This window comes from Globicephala melas, chromosome 16 (assembly GCF_963455315.2).
Source record: "Globicephala melas chromosome 16, mGloMel1.2, whole genome shotgun sequence".
NCBI classification, from domain to species: Eukaryota; Metazoa; Chordata; class Mammalia; order Artiodactyla; family Delphinidae; genus Globicephala; species Globicephala melas.
The window spans coordinates 45,367,492-45,386,772 of NC_083329.1; the positions used below are offsets into that span (position 1 = coordinate 45,367,492).

Below are 19,281 nucleotides of genomic sequence, written 5' to 3' on the forward strand. Positions count from 1 at the left end.
CGCCACCAGGTAAGCCCAACAATGTTATTTTTAAATGTTCGTATCTTCTAAGCCAAGAATTCTACTTCTTGAAATTTAGTTCCAAGAAAAATAAATACAAACAATAAGATGCTCATGGCATCAGATTTATACTGCAAAGTCACAAACACCAAATCTGTAATTCTATGCAATTCCAATCAAAGTGCTAACAGAATTTTCTGGGTAATTTAGCAAGATAATCCTCAAATTCACAGAGGAAAGAAAAAAGCCAAGGATAACCATGATAATTCTGAATAAAAAGAAGTCACAGGGATTTGCGCTATTAGAACTTACTAGAAATCTCTGGTATTTAAGATTGTGATACTGACTACGGCAGATAAACATAATAAAAGACAGGCAAGAGACAGACCCACAATTACATGTAAGCTTGATTTTATATTCACAAAAACACACATTCATACATATAAGTCACTGAGGAAAAGAACTACACAATAAAAGTTATCCATATGGGAAAAAAATATGCATGCATTCATACACAGAAGTCAGTGAGGAAAAGAACTACACAATAGGGCTTCCCTGATGGCGCAGTGGTTAAGAATCCGCCTGCCAGTGCCGGGGACACGGGTTCGAGCCCTGGTCCGGGAAGATCCCACATGCCATGGAACAACTAAGCCCGGGCGCAGCAACTACTGAGCCTGCGCTCTAGAGCCTGCGAGCCACAACTATTGAAGCCCGCGCGCCTAGAGCCCACGCTCCGCCACAAGAGAAGCCACTGCAATGAAAAGCCCGTGCACCGCAACGAAGAGTAGCCCCTGCTCGCCGCAACTAGAGAAAACCCTTGTGCAGCAACGAAGACCCAATACAGCCGAAAGATAAATTAATTAATTATTTTTTAAAAAGAACTACACAATAAAAGTTACTCGTATGGAAATGAACCAAATGAAATCCCTACCTCATATTACATATACCTGCACTGATATACATCCACACAGATATACTCTCCAAGTAAGAAGAAGAGTAAAAAGGCAGAGATACAAAGGAGCCCACACCCAAAATATTTAGAGTTAAGGGAAAAAATGGGAGTTGGTGCCTTTTAAGCAAATATGTCAAAATAGTAAAATCTGTTAATGCAAGGTAGTGTATATTATTAGCATTTGTGGTTATTATCTGTTCTTTTCTAGACACATGAAATATTTTATTTAAAAAAATTGATGTCGGGAGATTGCTAAATGATAGGCACATAATGAAATAAAAACAATAAAAATTAAGTTCACAAGATCTTACAGATGTGTTAAAATGCTTACAAAATAATACACTAACATTAAGAAAAATGCAGGCTGCCAATATATAGAAAAGGTTAAAGTTATATACATACATATATACTCTTAGAAAGAAATATGCCAAAATGTTCAGTGGCTGGTTAATTTGGGGTGGTGGAATTATAGTTGATTTCTGTAGTTTTAATTTTTTCACACTTTAATACTTTTTATATATGCCAATCTCTCCTACAGTGAGTGTTCATTACTTTTATAACAAGAAAGGAAAACACTTAAAGCCCAATGTCTGCATGGAAAATGGACTTGGAATATACATGTCAAAATGTTAAGAGGCTCTCCTTTAACATCTGAAATTTCAGATGATGCTTCTTTTTCCATACTTAAAAAAAAAATTGTTCTATAAAGCCCAGAAATTTGGGGAGCAATTTTCAAAGGCAGGAAGAAATAAAGTAAATAAATCTTAAAATGGAGACTTTAAGACAAGGCAGCTACCAAGGTCACTTCAGACTTTAAATAGTGAGACCACTTAACCTAAAAGGTTGAGCTTCATGCTGAGGTCTCAACAGCATTAACACCCTACTTTTTCTACTGCTTGTCATTAAAAACTACCTCACAAGAGATCAGCACCCTGTGGAAAGCCAAACATGACATCTAAGAAACCAACCAGCAAATACATAAAACCCATGGGATCTTTCGAGGCTGGCCAGGACCATGCATCTCAAGTACTCAGTACACAGCAGGAAATCAATGCTAACTTCCTTACCAGTTTCACCCAACTCACAGCTTCATGGGTTTTTTGATCATTTTAAAATCAGGTAGCCATTCCCAGAACTGTTAAATATCTTTGATATTTCCCCTCAAAGCATCTTTTCCTCATTTGGGGAGATGAGGTAAGAGGTGAAGGTGGGGAATTAGAGAGAACGCTGACGAGGGGCCGAGATTTCTTAACATGTTATAAACAGCCCTGGTTCTTTTCACTTTAGTGATCTCTCATTAATTCATTCAAATATTCACTGAGTCCCTATGTATCAGGCTCATGCTGAGCCCAAGGAATACAACATTTAGCAAAAATATGGGGGTTGATTTAGTAGCGGAGTTCAACACATCGAATCATATCAATAAATGCACTTCATGGGAAGTGCTACTAAAGAAGTCATTAACTAGGTCACTTAATGTTTCAGGACAAAATTCCTAAATTAACAGATTAATGAAGCTTCAAGAATTGTACTCCCTCCAAATAACACACTGATGCACTGGCCACTGTTAATCAGCATTTATCCTCCTTCAGAGTCCCCTCTTGAGCCTTTACTAAAGGCACTAATTTCTCTTGCCCTGGAAAGTCCTGATTGCTCTTCAGTTTCACTAACTGTAATGCAGTTTGCAATCTACTGGCTACCTCTAGGTCAATTACTAAAACCCAGAAACCTATGACTGTGCGTATCTTTCCAATAAACTACCATGAAACCAAATGGCACCGTCATTTAAGCCAGAATTGTAATACATGAGTACTGGCCAGGGTTTGAAGAAAACACATGCAAAGTCAAATCACTGCCAAGTGTATTATCAACAGGTAGTTTATTTCAGAGTTTTATTAAGCATTAGCCATACTCAACATCATCATGCTCTACCACAAATGGAAAAACACGTAACACGTGGCATTATAGGGAGGTCTGGGAAGCAGTTTGATTTGGCAGTGGCAACAGGCACATCTAAAGGGGAATTTGGCTGCAGAATGGCAGGGGAAGAGGCATAAGGACCAAGGGGATGGACAGATGGATGGAAAGTAGGGAATCCAAGAAGTGAACAGAAATAAAGAACTATTACTAAAAAATAATCAACAAAAACAAACAAAAAAACCACCCACAAAAACTAGATTATAGGAAACTCAGAAGCTAAGAAAACTTGGCCAGAAAAGAAGAGCTAGAGAAAAGAAAAAGAACTGAAGGTTATGATTCAGAAAAAGAAGCTTATGATGCCCCTCACCCCCAAAGTATCAGTCGGGTACCAATCCAATACCAATGTGGTACAGGCACATCAGGTACAAAAGAAGCCTCCCAATTCTATTCCTTGCCCAGTCTAGGGCTGCAACACTGACTGCAGAGAAGAGCTAAGCACCTGATCCAGCAAGAAAGGTACAGAATGAGAACAACAGGTATATTCAAAAGGACACGGAATTCAGCATGATGAAAAAGTGATGGGGCTGCATACACCAGTAAAGTACAGATGAGAGTCCTGTAAACTGCCTCTTCTAATAGGAAAGATGCTCAGGACCAAGCATGGACATTCTGTATAGACAACCAGAAAATGACTACAGAGTTGACGAGAATATTTGTTACATTTTAAACCTACTGGTAAAGAGATATTTAAGATATATCTTAAATAAGATATTTATTAAGATCTTTATTTTACACACAGCTTCCCCAAAAAGCCTAGTAGTGGCATTTCAACCTGAACTACTAAAAATGTACAAACATGCTGCATAAGATACCTGCGTGACAATATTTAGTCTCTTCTTAACAATCCTAAATCGTGGGCTTTGTATAATCTTGCAATTTTTGAAATCTTTTTTTTATTACTTTGTATCTAACAATCTCAGGAGATAGCCTACTTTACTAATTCTCTTTTCACAGATTAATTAACACTGATACTGAGAAAGTTAGCCACCCTATGAGAAATACAGACCAGCTTAACTAAGCTTCCTCTCCATCCTCTGTTATCAATCTCCCTTACAGTCACTGGGCTCCAGCCACACTTGCTTCCTTTTTATTCTGGAATTATACTATTATGGAAGATTGTTATTTTCTCTAAGGAGGGGCTCTGTCTAATTTACCTATGTATTCCTAGAACCTAGCACCTAGAAATTCGATAAATACATAGACAAAATAGCACTTGGGTTAAAGCTCAATAATCTTTTAGCAATAATCTATGGCATAGGTTCAGCCATCATAACAAAACGTTACTTGAGAATATTCCAAGTAGACACACACATGCCTTTAATGTAACTTATCAGGACGTAATGGATACAATCAATAACCTGATGGTGTCCAGAGGATCAGACCAGGTGTATGGCTTTCCTTACAGAGCATGCTCATAACAAAACTTGTTGGAGTGCCATGTAATTCAGCAGTCTACACCAAAACTAAAAATCAATGAAAACACTGGAATATGAAGAAGTTTTATCGTTAGGTTTTTTTCAAAGGCTTGAAAAAAAATAAACTTTACTAATAAAAAAGGGGGACATCAATCACCAAGAACTACTACTTCACCAAAATTTTAGAGAACCTAATAATGGGTCACTTAGTATCACAGTGACTCTTGCTCCTTCTAACAGTATTATTTTTTTATAAGTCTGATGTAACTAAGTAACTCACGTTCTCAATGAACTGGGTATTAGACAGCATAAGGAAGTCATTGAAGACATTATGTAGTCGACAATCTGTGGCTTTAGTTTCCCGAATTAGTCCATCCACTTGTTTCTTGATTTCATGGGTCCTAGAGATAGTCTGTTGTGAGAATTCCTGTAGAAACTGTAGTAACTATTTAAAAAACAAACATACAGTAGTATCAATATTATATGCACCTATTCTGCGTGTCAAAACAGAAAAGAACTCATTTCCTTTCGCCTGTGTGTGTGCGCCCGTGTGCTGGAATGTAAAAGGGATGCTGCTTTTGACAGTACAAAGACCAAGTAGCATCAAAAAACATTAAGAAAGCTCATCAGAACAGTGTCAATGAGTCAATGGATATTTGCTATATCGTTTCTGGAGGAATTTAAAAGTCCTTTTTCGTTGTCATTCTTCAGGGATCAGAGACAAAGGGAAAAATAACAAACCACTACCCTTACCCAAAAATCCTATTCAAATGGAACTTTGGAATCACAGTTCTGAGCTTATTGGGCCCCCGGCCTAAAGAGTTCCACTCAAGGATATCCATATACTGGTTTGTCTACCGCTCCACTCAGTCCAGGTCCCAACATGGAATAGCCTAACTAGTACCATGTAAGCCTGCGAGGGGGCAGAAGCCGATCCCCGCTCAGGGTGGAGTTGGGCGCCTGGCTAGAAAACCCAAACAAGGAAGGGCCGCAGTCCAAGTGGGAGCACTGAGAGGGCTAAGATCAACCAGCCCGCCTCCGCCCAAGTGCCTGGGGACTACCACCCGGGAGTTTTCGAGGACGAGAAGGGGCGTTATTGAGTCAATGAGAGGCAACAGGATCGACTGGGTGGAGGGGGACTGGGGGCTCCCGGAGTCCCGCTCGCAGGCCGCGCATCACGCCAGAAGGCCCGCCCTCCCCTCCGGTCCCTGGGGCCCGCCTCTCACGCCGGCGTCGGCTGCCAGCGACCAGCTCTGGCTGCTCCTGCGGATCTCCTCCACCGACCAGGGCCGCTCCCACACGGGCTCGGACACCGGAGGCCGCTCCTGGTCGGGGGTGGTCCCGTTCATCTGCAGCGGGAAGGACGAGAAGAGGGGCTGAGCTCCGGGGAGGCGGCGGTCAGGGCCAAACCCGAACCCGAACCCCCGCCCTCACCATCCTGGCTGTGCAGTTCGGTGGGCTCAGGGAGCCGCAGGACCGCACCCGCTAAGCCCCGAAAGTCTCCGGAAGCTAGCGGTGCGGGGCCTGGCACGTGACCGGCCTCACGTGACCAGGAACAGGTGACCTGCGCCTCATGTGACCGGATGCGGGGCGCTGCGGAAGGAGGCCGGGCAGCTCTCTGAGGTACGCGAGTTAGAAGAGCCCTGCAGTCCCATGGGTGGACTTACGGATTATCATACTAAGTGAAGTAAGTCAGAAGGCAAATATCATATGATATCACATATTTGGAATCTAAAATATGACACAAATGAACTGTGAAACAGACTAACAGATACAGAGAACAGACTTGTGGTTGCCAAGGGGAAGGGAGGGTGGAGGAGGGATGGATTGGGAGTTTGGGGTTAGCAGATGCAAACTATTACATACAGAATGGATGAATAAGGTCCTACTGTATAGTACAGTATATTCAATATCCTGTGGTAAGTCATAATGGAAAAGAATATGAGAAAAAGTTTATATATGTATAATTGAGTCACTCTGCTATACAGAAGAAATTAAAACAACGTTGTAAATCAACTATACTTCAATAAAATAAATTTTAAAAAAATTATTTCACTAAAAAAAAAAGAGAGCAAGGGTGAAGACGCCAGGGAGCGCTGAAGGGGTGGGTCGGCCGGGTCGCGCTTCAGCTGGAGGGCGCAGGAGGAGGCGCGTGGTTAGCTCCGGAAGCACGCAGGCAGCCAGGTGTGTTTAGAGAGAGGAGCCAAAAGGAGGTGTGGGAGAAGAAGCCGAGGGGCTTTAAACAACCGGCGATGTGGAGGGAGGAAGAGCTCGCCGCCACTCCTCTTCCTTGCTGAGTCTCCTCTGCCTGTCTGGGGGTCAGCCCAGATTTTCTGGAGATTGATGTATCTGGCTGTCATCGTACTTTAACGACATGCTCGGTTTCAGGTCACTGTGTAGGGCCTCCTTAAACACCCTTTACTCCCTCTGCATTGCTCTCAGACTCAAGTCCAAACTTCTCATATGACAGGCAAAAACCATTTATAATCTGATCCCTGCATGTGAATCCATCCTCAACATTCCCAGCTTCCCATGAGCGCTCAGTGATCTACCTATTCCATCTCACACTTCGTTGAAGACCCCTCAGCAGAGTTCTTTTTCTTCCACACCAACTTGCTTTTTAAAATGAAGATTCCAATTTAGGCTAGTTAGGCTATTAGTTAGGCTAGTTAGGCACTAGTTAGGCTATCCCATGTTGGGACCTGGACTGAGTGGAGCGGTAGACAAACCAGTATATGGATATCCTTGAGTGGGACTCTTTAAGCCGGGGGCCCAATAAGCTCAGAACTGTGATTCCAAAGTTCCATTTGAATAGGATTTTTGGGTAAGGGTAGTGGTTTGTTATTTTTCCCTTTGTATTAGATACCCTTTGTATGCTGTCTAATACCCTTTCCATTCCTGTGTGCCCAAGTTATTTAATCCCTGTGAGTTTTCCTCAGTGAAAGGAAGTTACATGTCTTGCAGGGATGTGGTGTTAAATGTGATAATATTTGTAAAATAGCACGGTGCCTGTCATACTGTGAGCATTGAACATAGATCCTACCACTTCCCCTATGCCCTTTGTTTATCAAACTCTTGGACTTTGTTTTGTTTTTGCTTCTGTCTCTTTACTGAAGACTTCCCTGGTTAAGTGGTTAAGTGTCCCCCCCCGGTTATTTTCTACATGCTTGTACAAATATTCATCATAGAGTATCACATTATAGTTTATTTATAATGTCTCCTCTTTAATAAAAATACCTAACATTTATGAAGTGCTCAGCATTTACCACTTTATACATGTTAATTCATTTAATTCTCACAATGACTTTGTGAGGCGGGTAGTCTTATGCTCATTTTATAGTTGAGGAAACTGAGGCACAGGGAGGATAAGTAACTTACTCAGGGTTAGACAGCCAGTAAAGGAGCAGAGCCAGGAACCCACACCATTAGCCATTATGTTACTCTATAGCTAGTAGTTTCTTGAAGGAACTTCAGTTTTAAATTGCAGTCTACCAACCTCCTGGCCATTCCCATACATTCATTTAAAATATTTTTAAATAAAACCACTTAAGAACTTGGTTGGTAAAATTGAGGTGAGCCAGTTACCAAACTTACATCTTATATAACATCATCATGGTCAACTTCAGTGACCATGTGGTTGACCCTGGCCTCAATGTGCCCTAATAACCTTAATCTACATTCCAATTCTCAAAGTCCGTGGATTACCCACACCCTGGACCTTAGCAGCTGAAACATTCTGACTTTTAAATCTGGACTGCAGTAGAGCAGCCTCTTAAACTTCCAAGTCTCTCTCTTATTCCCTGGTCTGTTCTCAACTAACCCAAGCCTCAGTCTCTCAGTGCCCCTCCTCCCCATTTCGCCGTCTTAGCTTCATTTCCTAGCTTGTCCTGCCTGCAGCCCATGATATTAGCTTTTAACTTCTCTTGACAGCCCTTTAATATCCCCACCTTATGTTTCTGACACGTGGTCTCTGCTAACTCCTAGCTTTGAATCAGTCCAACTATGCCCTTTCTCCTTTCCTACACCTAGGTTACTCAAGGAAATCACTGCGATTTCATATTCTGCAAACTTAGCTGGCCCCTCAGCACTGACTGGCAGTCCTTTTACTTATACTTTCTCTATGTACTTATCCTTGATTAGATCCCTTCCATAACTTTACCATGTGGTTCAAAGTATCCATCCTATTTGCCTCTGCCAGAGAAAATGGACTTCTCACCTCAACTTAAAATGTTTCTATGTCTACACCTTCTGTATCTCATACAGTTCTTTCTTTGCACACAACATAATTTGACTGGCAAACTCAAACAAACCAGAATTTGGGGGAAAGATATTGCAAAGTTCACAGAACTTAAGGAAAGCAAGCAGGCACTGGTCTTGGGAAGAGCATAAAGCAGAGGAACCTAGGGCAGTCTCCTCTGAGCCCCTGCCACTAGAAGGACTCAGTTCCAGTCACTTCTCTTCTTGGTTTTCTCCTCTGAATTTCACATTCCTGAGGTAAATAGAATCTCATTAGCTTCCCTTGGGTCGTATTCCCACTCCCCTAATTGGCTTTTCTACCAAGACCACATAGAATGGACAGAAATGGTCCCCAAACAAAAAGTTGGGACTGTTACCAAAAGCAGGAAGAAGGGATGCTAGGCAAACAAAAACAGCAGGCTACATGCTGCCTCCGCTCCTTTCTTTCAGTCTCTGGAAGAGTCATCCCCCCTTTCGCCCAAGGCCAGTGACCACTATGTTCTTGATTGAGCCTTTCCTGCTTCTCCTGGAATGGTGCTGTTTTGAACTCCCCTTCCTGTGTGTTCAATCTTACTCTCTTTACTAGTATTCCTTCAAATGTTTTTGAGTCATGCTTTGTATTGAATTTGTTCATGTTAAAGAGATCTTGCACTGCAATAACCATGCCTGAGAATTCAGATACATCTACCTGTCATACTGGTCATTCTCTTGCTATACTTACATGATTAAAACTGTCAACCAGTGAAAATCCTAGAGGACTTTCCTGCCATGGTATTTGTGAAGTCAACTGTATCAGGGGAGATCCCAGGCCTAGAGCCTTAATCTGAGCTTCTCTGAGCTTAATCTTAGTTTCTGTGCCCAGGTGTCTGCCAGGGATCTTGTTAAAAAGCAGATTCTAAATAAATAGGTCTGAGATGAGGCCTGAGACACTGCATTTCTGACAAGCTCCCAGGTGATGCCCAGGCTCCTGAAATTAAAGAATGTAGGGATAAAGAGCCAGGCTGTGTTCCCTGGTGAGCAGTGCAGCTGCATGGTGCCAACCTTGACAGCCAGTGTGTCTCTTTGTCATATGGAAAATGACTAAGAAAGAGCTGTCATAGTGGAGAGAGGCCAGGACTTGCTTCTGGAGGCCCCCACGGAGGCAGGGAACTGGGCCCCACAAATTATGTAGTGGATCCTTGCCGGGAGCGGGGTGTATTGGGGCCAAACTCCTTGGGTGGTAATGGAAGAAAAGTGCTTAGGCTTAGAAACTGAAGTAGCCCTCTCTTGGACTGTTGGCTTTAGGGAGGCTCAGACTCATCAGGACTCCCCACAGTTTCCTTGCAACATCCTGGGCTAATGGACCACAGGGGAGAAGATGAGGGTCTGCCCAGACATTGTCCCAGGCACCTAGCCAACGCTAGCTCAGGGAACCAAGCATTAATGATGATTATACACCAGCTACTTCCAGATTCTACTCAATCAAGTAACCAATCAACCACTGCATTAGGAACTTCAAAGGAGAGAAATAGAAAGATAGAAGGAACCAGTGGTACAATACGATTGGCAATACTATAGGAATTCAATATTGTAAATTCCAAATGGATCCTGCAGATTATAACTTACTACTGGGGTTTCAGAGTATGGAGAAAGTTCTGAGGGCCATGGGGGTCAGAGAGGAAGAGAGGAAACACACTGGACTTTGCAGTGTGGAATTTGGAGAACCAGAAAGAATTGTTGTTTTTTTACTTCTACAACAACATCATTATAGAAGAGCTCTAATTAAATATTTCCACGTTGCCAAATGGAAAGATTCATAAGCAGTTGGTTTGAAATAAGGGAGAAATTTAAAATAGCAAAATGCATAAGCCTGAGACTAATCAGTGACATGAAGAGTTGTTCTGGCTGTTTTTCCAACTTCTCATTGCCAAAGAGGAGAAGGTTCCTCCTTTTCTCGATGTTACACATTAGAGCTCAGAAAGTGGATAGCTCAAGGGAGGTCACAAAAAAGCTTTAATAGTTTAGAAGCTGTAGGGTTCATTGTGTCCCTGAAACCTTACCTGAAGTATAATTTTTCCAGCGTACTTACATAAAAGACGACTTCCCAGCACACACGCGCGCGTACACACACACACAAACACACAGCTTCACTTAGCGGGGTGCTGGTAACCTTCTTATTCACGAGTGGGTGCTACCATCCTTAGTCCACAGCTGGATATAGCAGCCCCGTTTCCTTCCTTAAGATTCCAGCATCTGGGGTGTACTGTGGGGTAGAAGGGAGGGAGAAGAGAGGTCATAAATCCTGTTGTGCAAGGGTTGGTAAACCACTTGTGCCTACTCAGCCCGTTCCCTGAATGCCTAGATAGCCTAGGTTAGCAAATCTGCCATTTGTGCAAAGGCAGGCACATCCAGAGGAAAAAAAAAAACTAATCAAACTCATTCAACAAATAATACACAAATATTTCTTTGAAAGTAAAATCAGACTTTACAAAGAAGACTAAAGACCTTGCATCTACCCCACCCCAACTCTCCCCACAAGCCAACACATAACACTCACTCCACTCTTCATCTCATCTCATCCACTCAGAGGAGATCTTAACTCTGAGTCTGATGTTTAAGCCTTCAGAGCTTTTTCTAGGTGTTTATGTACATGTGTCTGTCTGTTTGTCTATCTACACACACAGTATTTAGTTATGTGCTTTTACATGTATAAACTAATTCTGTACCTTTCATTCTGTGTATTTTTAAATATTCACAATATGCCTGTCCATATTATCACAAATGAATCTAAATTATTCTTTTTAACGACTGCAAAGTATTCTGCAGTATGAACATGCTATGGCTTATTTAGTTGTTCTCCCAATTACGGGAAACATTTAGGTTCTTTCCAATATCTCATTGTTATAAGCCATGCTGCTAGAATATCCTTGACTATACTTCCTTGCACCTGTATGCAAATGTTTTGGTTTTAATAGAGATGATAAATTGTTCTCCAGATTGTGCCAGTAATACACTCCCAATGGTGGGCTATGAGGGGAACTGCTTGCCCAACTTCCTAACTAACACGTGCTGTTATCAAAATTAAAAGTATTTGCCAATCTGGGCAGTAAAGATGGCATCTCAATGCCATATATTTGTATTTCCTTGATAACTGGTGAGATTGAACATCTTTTCTTAAGCTTATTGGCAATTTTAATTTTCCTCGAATGGTGTTTTCACATGAATCTCCCATTTTTTATTCACTTAAATCTTTTTTCCTATTATAGTCAATCATTTGTTTGGATTTAACCGTATTACCTTACTTTGTGTGTTCTATTTCCTATGGTCTCTTTGTTTCTTTTTTCTCCTCATTCCTGATACCTGTTGGGTTGATTGAATTTTCTTTGTTGCATTTCTTTTCCTCTGTTGGTGTGAAATTTATACATTCCATTGCTTTTTTTCTAATGGTTACTCTTAATTTTTTATACCCACACATAAAGTTATACTTGCCTAACAAAATCTAAAGGTAATCAGTATGTATATACTCTTCCTAAACAGGAGAAGACATTTTCACTTCCTTCTGCTGTTTCCCTTCTCCCCAACTCCCCTGTTCATATCATCCAGAATTCTAATTCTAAATTGTTTTAAACATGTTTGGCAATTAATACTAATTTAGTCTTAAACTATAGGATTGACTGAATTGTGCAAGATTACTTGGCTAAGATTACTTTTTTTCATACTGCTTTTCCCTCTGTATTCCTTCAACCTTTTTTGTATGTAGGCGTACATCTTAAGTAGTTCTTTCAGTGGGAATCTGTTGGTGCTAAACGTTCTTAAATGCTGAATACTTAAAATATGCCTTCGTTTCGCCTGTGCTTTAAAGTGATACTGTAGCTGAGTGTAGAATTCTAAAATGACAGTTATTTTCCAACAGCTCATTGAGGATATCATCTCATTGTCTTCTTGGTGTGTTGCTAATGAAATTTACAATGAAAATCTGATCCTTATTTCTTTAAAGCTAAACTATCTTTCTGCTATGGTAACTTTTTGCATTTTTTTCTTTATTTTGATGTTCTGAAATTTCTTAGCTTTCTTCACTTCTGGGGAATGCTTAGCCATTGATTAAATACTACCTCCTCCTTTCTCTCTATATTCTCCCTCTGGAATTCCTAAATGAAAGGTAAAATGTCCTTATCCATTCTTTATGTCTCTAAACTTTCTCATCTTCTTTTTTTCTTTGTTCTATTCTGTAAGACCCCGTAAACTTAATCCCCAGCTTGCTAATTCACACAGTGTGTCTGTTCTGTTACTCAGACTACCTTTTGAGGTTTTTCTTTTCAACAATTTGGGCTTTAATTTTCAAGATTTCTAACTGGTTCTTTTTCATAATTCTTTGGTATTATTTTGCTTTCTGTTGTTGAATATACTAAATGAATTTGTTTTAATTGATCTATTGATCACATATAAGATCTTCCATTTGCTACTTTTTAGATAGTTTGTTATCTATCTTCCATGGCAGTGGCATTCCTCGGACACTAGCACTTCTTGACTGTACACTAATTTTCTGGTTTAGAATTCTCCCACCTGATTCAGGATTCAGCAGAATTCCTATGTGGGTGTAAACTTAGGTTACCTGGGGGCTTGGCTTCTCCCATGGTTTCATATCAATTTCTTTCTTTGGGGGGGGCCACATTGTTTGTTTCTGTACTCTCAAGCAATCCCACTTCATGATTTCAAGCCCAGACATGAAGTCAACAATTTATTTCTTATATCTGTTGTATCATTTATAAGGATACAGCATGGAGGGGAGTAACTTTCAGACTGTTTTAATTGCATAATCTTAAATCCCTAAATTACACTTTTTAAAAAATCTCAGCAAAAGTTTTGTTCTTTACTTAGGAGAGTAGAAAATGTCAGACACAGGCTCAAAGTAGGTTTGTGTGTGTGTGTGCACTCATACACATGCTATGACATTTGAACTTGTTTTTACAGTGTATTGCAATAATGTTTTAGTGTCAGTGCCCTAAAGAGTTCAGTTTAACTTAAATATATGTCAGCCTGGAATCTCCTGTTTAAAAAAAAAAGGAGGGTTAATATCTGTAGGGAGGACCTTGAAAGAGTAGCTAACAAATAATTCTAAATCTCATGATAATCTTCTGTTTTTTTGTTTTTATAAATTTATTTGTGTTTATTTTTGGCTCTATTGGGTCTTCGTTGCTGTGTGCGGGCTTTCTCTAGTTGTGGTGAGCGGGGGGCTACTCTTCGTTGCAGTGCACAGACTTCTCGTTGTCGTGGCTTCTCTTGTTGCAGAGCACGGGCTCTAGGCAAGTGGGCTTCAGTAGTTGTGGCACGTGGGCTCAGTAGTTGCAGCTCGTGGGCTCTAGAGCGCAGGCTCAGTAGTTGTGGAGCACAGGCTTAGTTGCTCTGCAGCTTGTGGGATATTCCTGGGCCAGGGATCGAACCCGTGTCCCCTGCATTGGCAGCCAGATTCTTAACCACTGTGCCACCAGGGAAGGCGATTCTGCTTGTTTTTTGATATGCATATTGTTGCTCAGTCCAACCTAAAATAAAATTCACAGAGCTGGTTCAGATATCTCCCTCCTAGTCTCTCATTACAATCTGCAACAAGAATGGGGACTTTCTCCTCTGAGGCTTGGGTTTAACACTTAAACCACCAGGCAGGTGCCAGTGGGAAATATCCTCTCTGCCTTGGCTATAAATCTTGAGTCCTCTGGCAAAAGGCCACAGGATGATAACAAGATGCTTCGAAAAGAGTTGCACTTCCTTTGTAACTGGGACTGACTGCAGTTTTCCTCAATGAAATTTTTCTTTATTGAATGTAAGAAATAGAGGTCATTTTATGAATGTCTGTGCTTCTAAGGTTTGGAAAGGAGTCTTTTAAAAAAATTGTTTGAAGTATAATCGACATATCACATTATATTAGTTTCAAGTGTACAACATAATGATTTGATATTCATGTATATTGCAAAATGGATCGCCACAGCAGGTCAGCTTAGCATCCATCACCACACATAGTTACAAATTTTTTCCTTGTGATGAGAACTTTTAAGATTACTCTCTTGGCAACCTTCAAATATAAAATAAGTATTATTAATTATAGTCACCATGCTGCACATTACATCCCCACGACTTATTTATTTTATAACTGGAAGTCTGTACCTTTTGACCTCCTTCACCCATTTCTCACATCCCGCACCCGCCGCCTGTGGCAACCACCAATCTCTTCTCTGTATGTCCGAGTTTTGAGGAGGAGTGTTGTTTGCTTGCTTGGTTTTGTCTTTGATTTTATATTCCACATTTAATTGACAGCATATGATATATGTCTTCCTGGAGAGGAAGCTTTATAACCTATTCTGACCCTAGGGAGATAAAAACATCTGTGTTTCTTTTTTTGTTGTCTCTTGCTTCCTTTTATCTCTTTCTTGATCTGTGAATACTATGCCACCTTTATCTTCTTTTTCTTGTCTTCTCCTTTGCCATCCGGGCCCAAGTTCTCATCTCTTTGGCCTTTGCTTCTTCTCATTTACTGACCATATGTGAACCAGAAAAATAATTATAAAAATGATTTGTTGTTTTAGCTAATATAAATGTATTATCCCTGTGTTCATTGCCAAGCCAGTGAGTAAGAATTTTTACCATTCCTTCACTGAAAAAAAAAAACCCAAAAAAACAAAAACACTCTGCCAAAACTAACAGAATTATTATTGTTTTTTGGGGGGGGGGATTATAATATACCTACAGAAAAAGAGCACCTATTGTAGCTATACAGCTCAGCTAATTTTCACAAATGGAACAAAGTCATATAACCGGTACTTAGATCAAGAAACAGAACATTACATACACCCCAGGAGCCCCATTTCTGTCCCCATCCAGCTCTACCCAGGCTTCTAATAGCATAGATTAATTCTAGCTATTTTTGTGCTTTATATCAGTGGAATGAAATGTCCTAGTTTCAATTCCCTTAGGAGCTGACCTTGCAACAAGGACTTTAGAGCAGGTAGTTTATTGGGGAGGTAGAGTGAACACTGGGCAGGGAGTGAGGAAACAGAGAATGGAAGGCAGCAGCCAATAAAGGACGTATTAAGAATCAAGCTATCGCAGTGAGTGACTGGAGCCTTCTCCTGTAGGGAGTCTTTGGAAGGCACCGCAAAACACACTACTCAGAATTCTCTCTCTCTGGGGGGGAGGAGAGAGCTGGTATATTCATATAGCCAATTATTATTTGTCCCTCTAATGCCTTTTCCTGCCCCAGCATCCCACCTAACAGCTCACATTGCATTCGGTTGTTGTGTCTCTTTAGGCTCCTTTAATCTGGGATGGTTCCTTAGTCTTGTTATTTTTTTAATTTTCCTTTCATGAACTTGATACTTTTGGGAAGTACTGGCCAGTCATTTTGTAGAATGTCCCCTAAATGTACAAAATTTAGGTTTGTCTGCATTACTCCGCATTTTAAGGTAAAGAAACTGAGGCACAGAGAGGGTAAATAACTTGCTCAAGGTGATACAGCTCACAAATAATAGAGCCAGTACTTGAATCTAGACCATCTGGCTCCAGGGTGCTGGTTCTTAACAACTAAGCAATGGTGAATTCTTAGACCATTTAACTGAACTATTTTATGTTGCAAAGTGATAATACCGTTCTTATCTAGAAAAAAGTTATCATTTTTGCATATATTAGAAAATAAATATCGATAAAGCAATGAGTATTTAAGAACCACAACAGTGCACAATTGTGTACTAAGTACTCAGAGTACAGAGTAATCATGAGCTTAGCGCTGGACTGCAGTAAACCACCATCTAATAAATGATTGTGTGATCTAAATTCACAATATAGTGTGATGCTACAAAATTTGTTTTAGAATTAATGCTTAATATATCCTAATAACTCACTATTTTAATAAAAATACAACATGCTTTGTGTAAAAATAAAAACTGCATGCAAAAATTTCACTTATGGAGAGAACAAATTTTTGTGCCTCAGTTTTCTCATCTGTAAAAAGGACAATAATCCCTATTTCACAGGGTTGTGTACGATTAACGAGATAATACATGCAGAGCACTTAGAAATGCTTGGCACATAGAAAACACTCAAGAAGAATGTGTGTCCTTAACATAATAAAGGTCATGCATGAAAAACCCACAGCTAAAATCATACTCAGTGATGAAACACTGAAAGCTTTCCCCCAAGATCAGAAACAAGACAAGCATGTACACTCTTGCCACTTCTGTTCATCATAGTAATAGAAGTTCTAGACAGAGTAATTAGGCAATAAAAAGAAATAAAAGGCATCCAAAATGTAAAGGAAGATGTAAAACTATCTCTGCAGATGACATGATCTTATATATAGTGATGGGGTTCTGGATACACTACCCCAGAATGTGGCACTGTGGCATATGGAAGCTGAAGGATTTTGAGAAAACAGCAGAAGCAAGGTCACTCAGACCTTTACCCCCTTGCCCTTCTCCCCTGAAACAGATCATAAAACTCTCAAATTTGCCCTTCCTATACCTGGAGAAAAGAGTATCTTAATCTCTGAAGACCAAAGTATGCCAAGAAGAATCCTAACAGAGAGGCCTTGTTAAGTTTCCTCCAGTTTACTACAATTACCTCATATGCTTTAAACTATCCTTTTCCTCCATGACTGTCCACTCTTGATTAAACCTGGTATAAATATACTCAAGTCTAACTGTTTCTTTGGGTATTTATTTCCTTGTAAAGTCTCCTGTATCACATAAAACTTATACTAAATGAATTTATATATGCTTTTCTCCTGTTAATCTGTTTTTGTTAGTTTGGTTTTTTTTTTTGGGATACGTGGGCCTCTTACTGTTGTGGCCTCTCCCATTGCACAGGCTCCGGACACGCAGGCTCAGCGGCCATGGCTCACGGGCCCAGCCGCTCCACGGCATGTGGGATCTTCCCGGACCGGGGCACGCACCCGTGTCCCCTGCATCGGCAGGCGGACTCTCAACCACTGCGCCACCAGGGAAGCCCCCTAGTGTCTACTTTTTAAAACATGTTCACCAGTACCTGATTCCTATTTTTGCTAAGTGTCCCCCATCTGACAGAGCAATAGCTATCAAGTGGACCAAATGTATGCTAGTATTCCTTTTATCCCTTCCAAGTTTTTTTTTAATTTTGAAAAGTATCAAATATATATCGTCTAGATTCACTAGTTGTTAATATTTTGCCACAGTTACTTTGTGTCTCTGTCTCTATTTTTCAGAAGCAATTTGATGCAGGTATCATGTCACTTTATCCCCAAATACTTCCATTTAGGGACTTCCCTGGTGGTGCAGTAGTTAAGAATCGCCTGCCAATCAGTGGACACGGGTTCAATCCCTGGCCCAGGAAGATCCCACATGCCGCAGAGCAACTAAGCCCGTGGGCCACAACTGAGCCTGCACTCTAGAGCCCGAGAGCCACAACAACTAAAGCCCTCATGCCTAGAGCCCATGCTCTGCAAGAAGAGAAGCCACCACAATGAGAAGCCTGTGTGCAGCAACAGACCCAATGCAGCCAAAATTAATAAATAAATAAATTTACCAAAAAAACAAACAAACTTCCATTTATATCATCTCCCAAGAGCAAGAATATTCTGCTACATAACAATAATTATCACACTCAGGAAATTTAATATTGATATAGTACTGTTACTTAACATTGTCCATATTCAAAATTGCCCAGTTGTCCCAATAACATTCTTTATAGTGATTTTTCCCTAATCTTGGATACAATCAAGGATCACACATTGCATTTATGTGTCTTGATTCCTGATAGTAATTTGCTTGGCTTCCAACTTGAGAACTGAACCATATATATTGCCCGATGACAACTGCATCTCATATTCACTACAATTCCCCTTTTCCATGTGAGTCTCTGTGATCAGTCCTGACCCTGCATCTTCAAGCCAGACCCGTCACCCTTTTTTGTACTTCACCACATTCCCACTCATAGCCAATCAAAGAAAGCCCCAAATTGCCCAGGATCCTCTTTAGCTGTTCCTTGGGACTTTGCTCACTTCATGCTCAGCCTGCTCCAGTTCCACAATTGCATCAGCTACCAATCATGAGCTGTATCTCTGAATTGGGGACCAGTTTTAAGGCCCTTAATCTTGGTATGATACTTGGTTTCCTTGTTTTTGGCCACTGGCAAAAGACTTTGACTCAGATTCCCTGCTGTGATTGTCCCCTCATTTTGTCATTCCAAATACTAAGTTAAACCATATTAAGTTGAAACTGATATTTTTGTAGGTCAAAGACAAGTATTTCATATGGTTCAACATAAAAAAATTACCCTTGAGTCACTCAAACACCTAGGGACCCAAAAGCTGGCGCAGGCCTACTTGGCCAGCACTGCAGCAAGGCTGATTCCCAACTTAGTATACAATGTTTCAACTTTGCTTGCCCAAATATCTGATTATTTTATTATACTCTCTTTTTACCTCTGGTAAGTCCCTTGTTCTTTTTTCAGAATTATTTGAGCTACTGTTGATTGTTTCTTTTCCCAAATGAACATTAGAATCACTTAGTGCCAAAAATATCCTGTAGATATTTTAAAAATAGATTTATAGATCAACTTAGGAAGAATTGACATCTTCATGATTTTGAATGTTCCTATACAAGAACAGAACATGCCTTTCCATTTATTCAAGTTGTCTTTTTAGTCCTTGGTAGGATTAATTCTTAATAAAAACTTTATTGAGATATAATTCAAATA

General features: G+C 40.4%; 1 protein-coding gene and 1 long non-coding RNA gene across 14 annotated transcripts in view; one reads left to right on the forward strand and one right to left on the reverse strand.

Moving 5' to 3' along the window:
• WASHC2A (WASH complex subunit 2A) overlaps positions 1–5,911 on the reverse strand; it is a 56,147-nt gene extending 50,236 nt beyond the window's left edge. For all 13 annotated transcript variants that reach the window (XM_030844049.2, XM_030844044.2, XM_030844042.2 and 10 more), the window contains exons 1-3: positions 5,782–5,911; positions 5,574–5,696; positions 4,628–4,792 (exon numbers count right to left, since the gene is read on the reverse strand). In XM_030844049.2, coding sequence (XP_030699909.2) covers positions 4,628–4,792; positions 5,574–5,696; positions 5,782–5,784 — 291 coding nt within the window. In that variant the 5' untranslated portion in view covers positions 5,785–5,911. The remainder of the gene's footprint in view (positions 1–4,627; positions 4,793–5,573; positions 5,697–5,781) is intronic.
• The window catches only part of LOC115845828 (uncharacterized), a 36,183-nt gene continuing 22,489 nt past the window's right edge, over positions 5,588–19,281 (forward strand). The window contains exon 1 of the long non-coding RNA XR_004036664.2: positions 5,588–6,034. This is a non-coding gene — a long non-coding RNA (uncharacterized lncRNA). The remainder of the gene's footprint in view (positions 6,035–19,281) is intronic.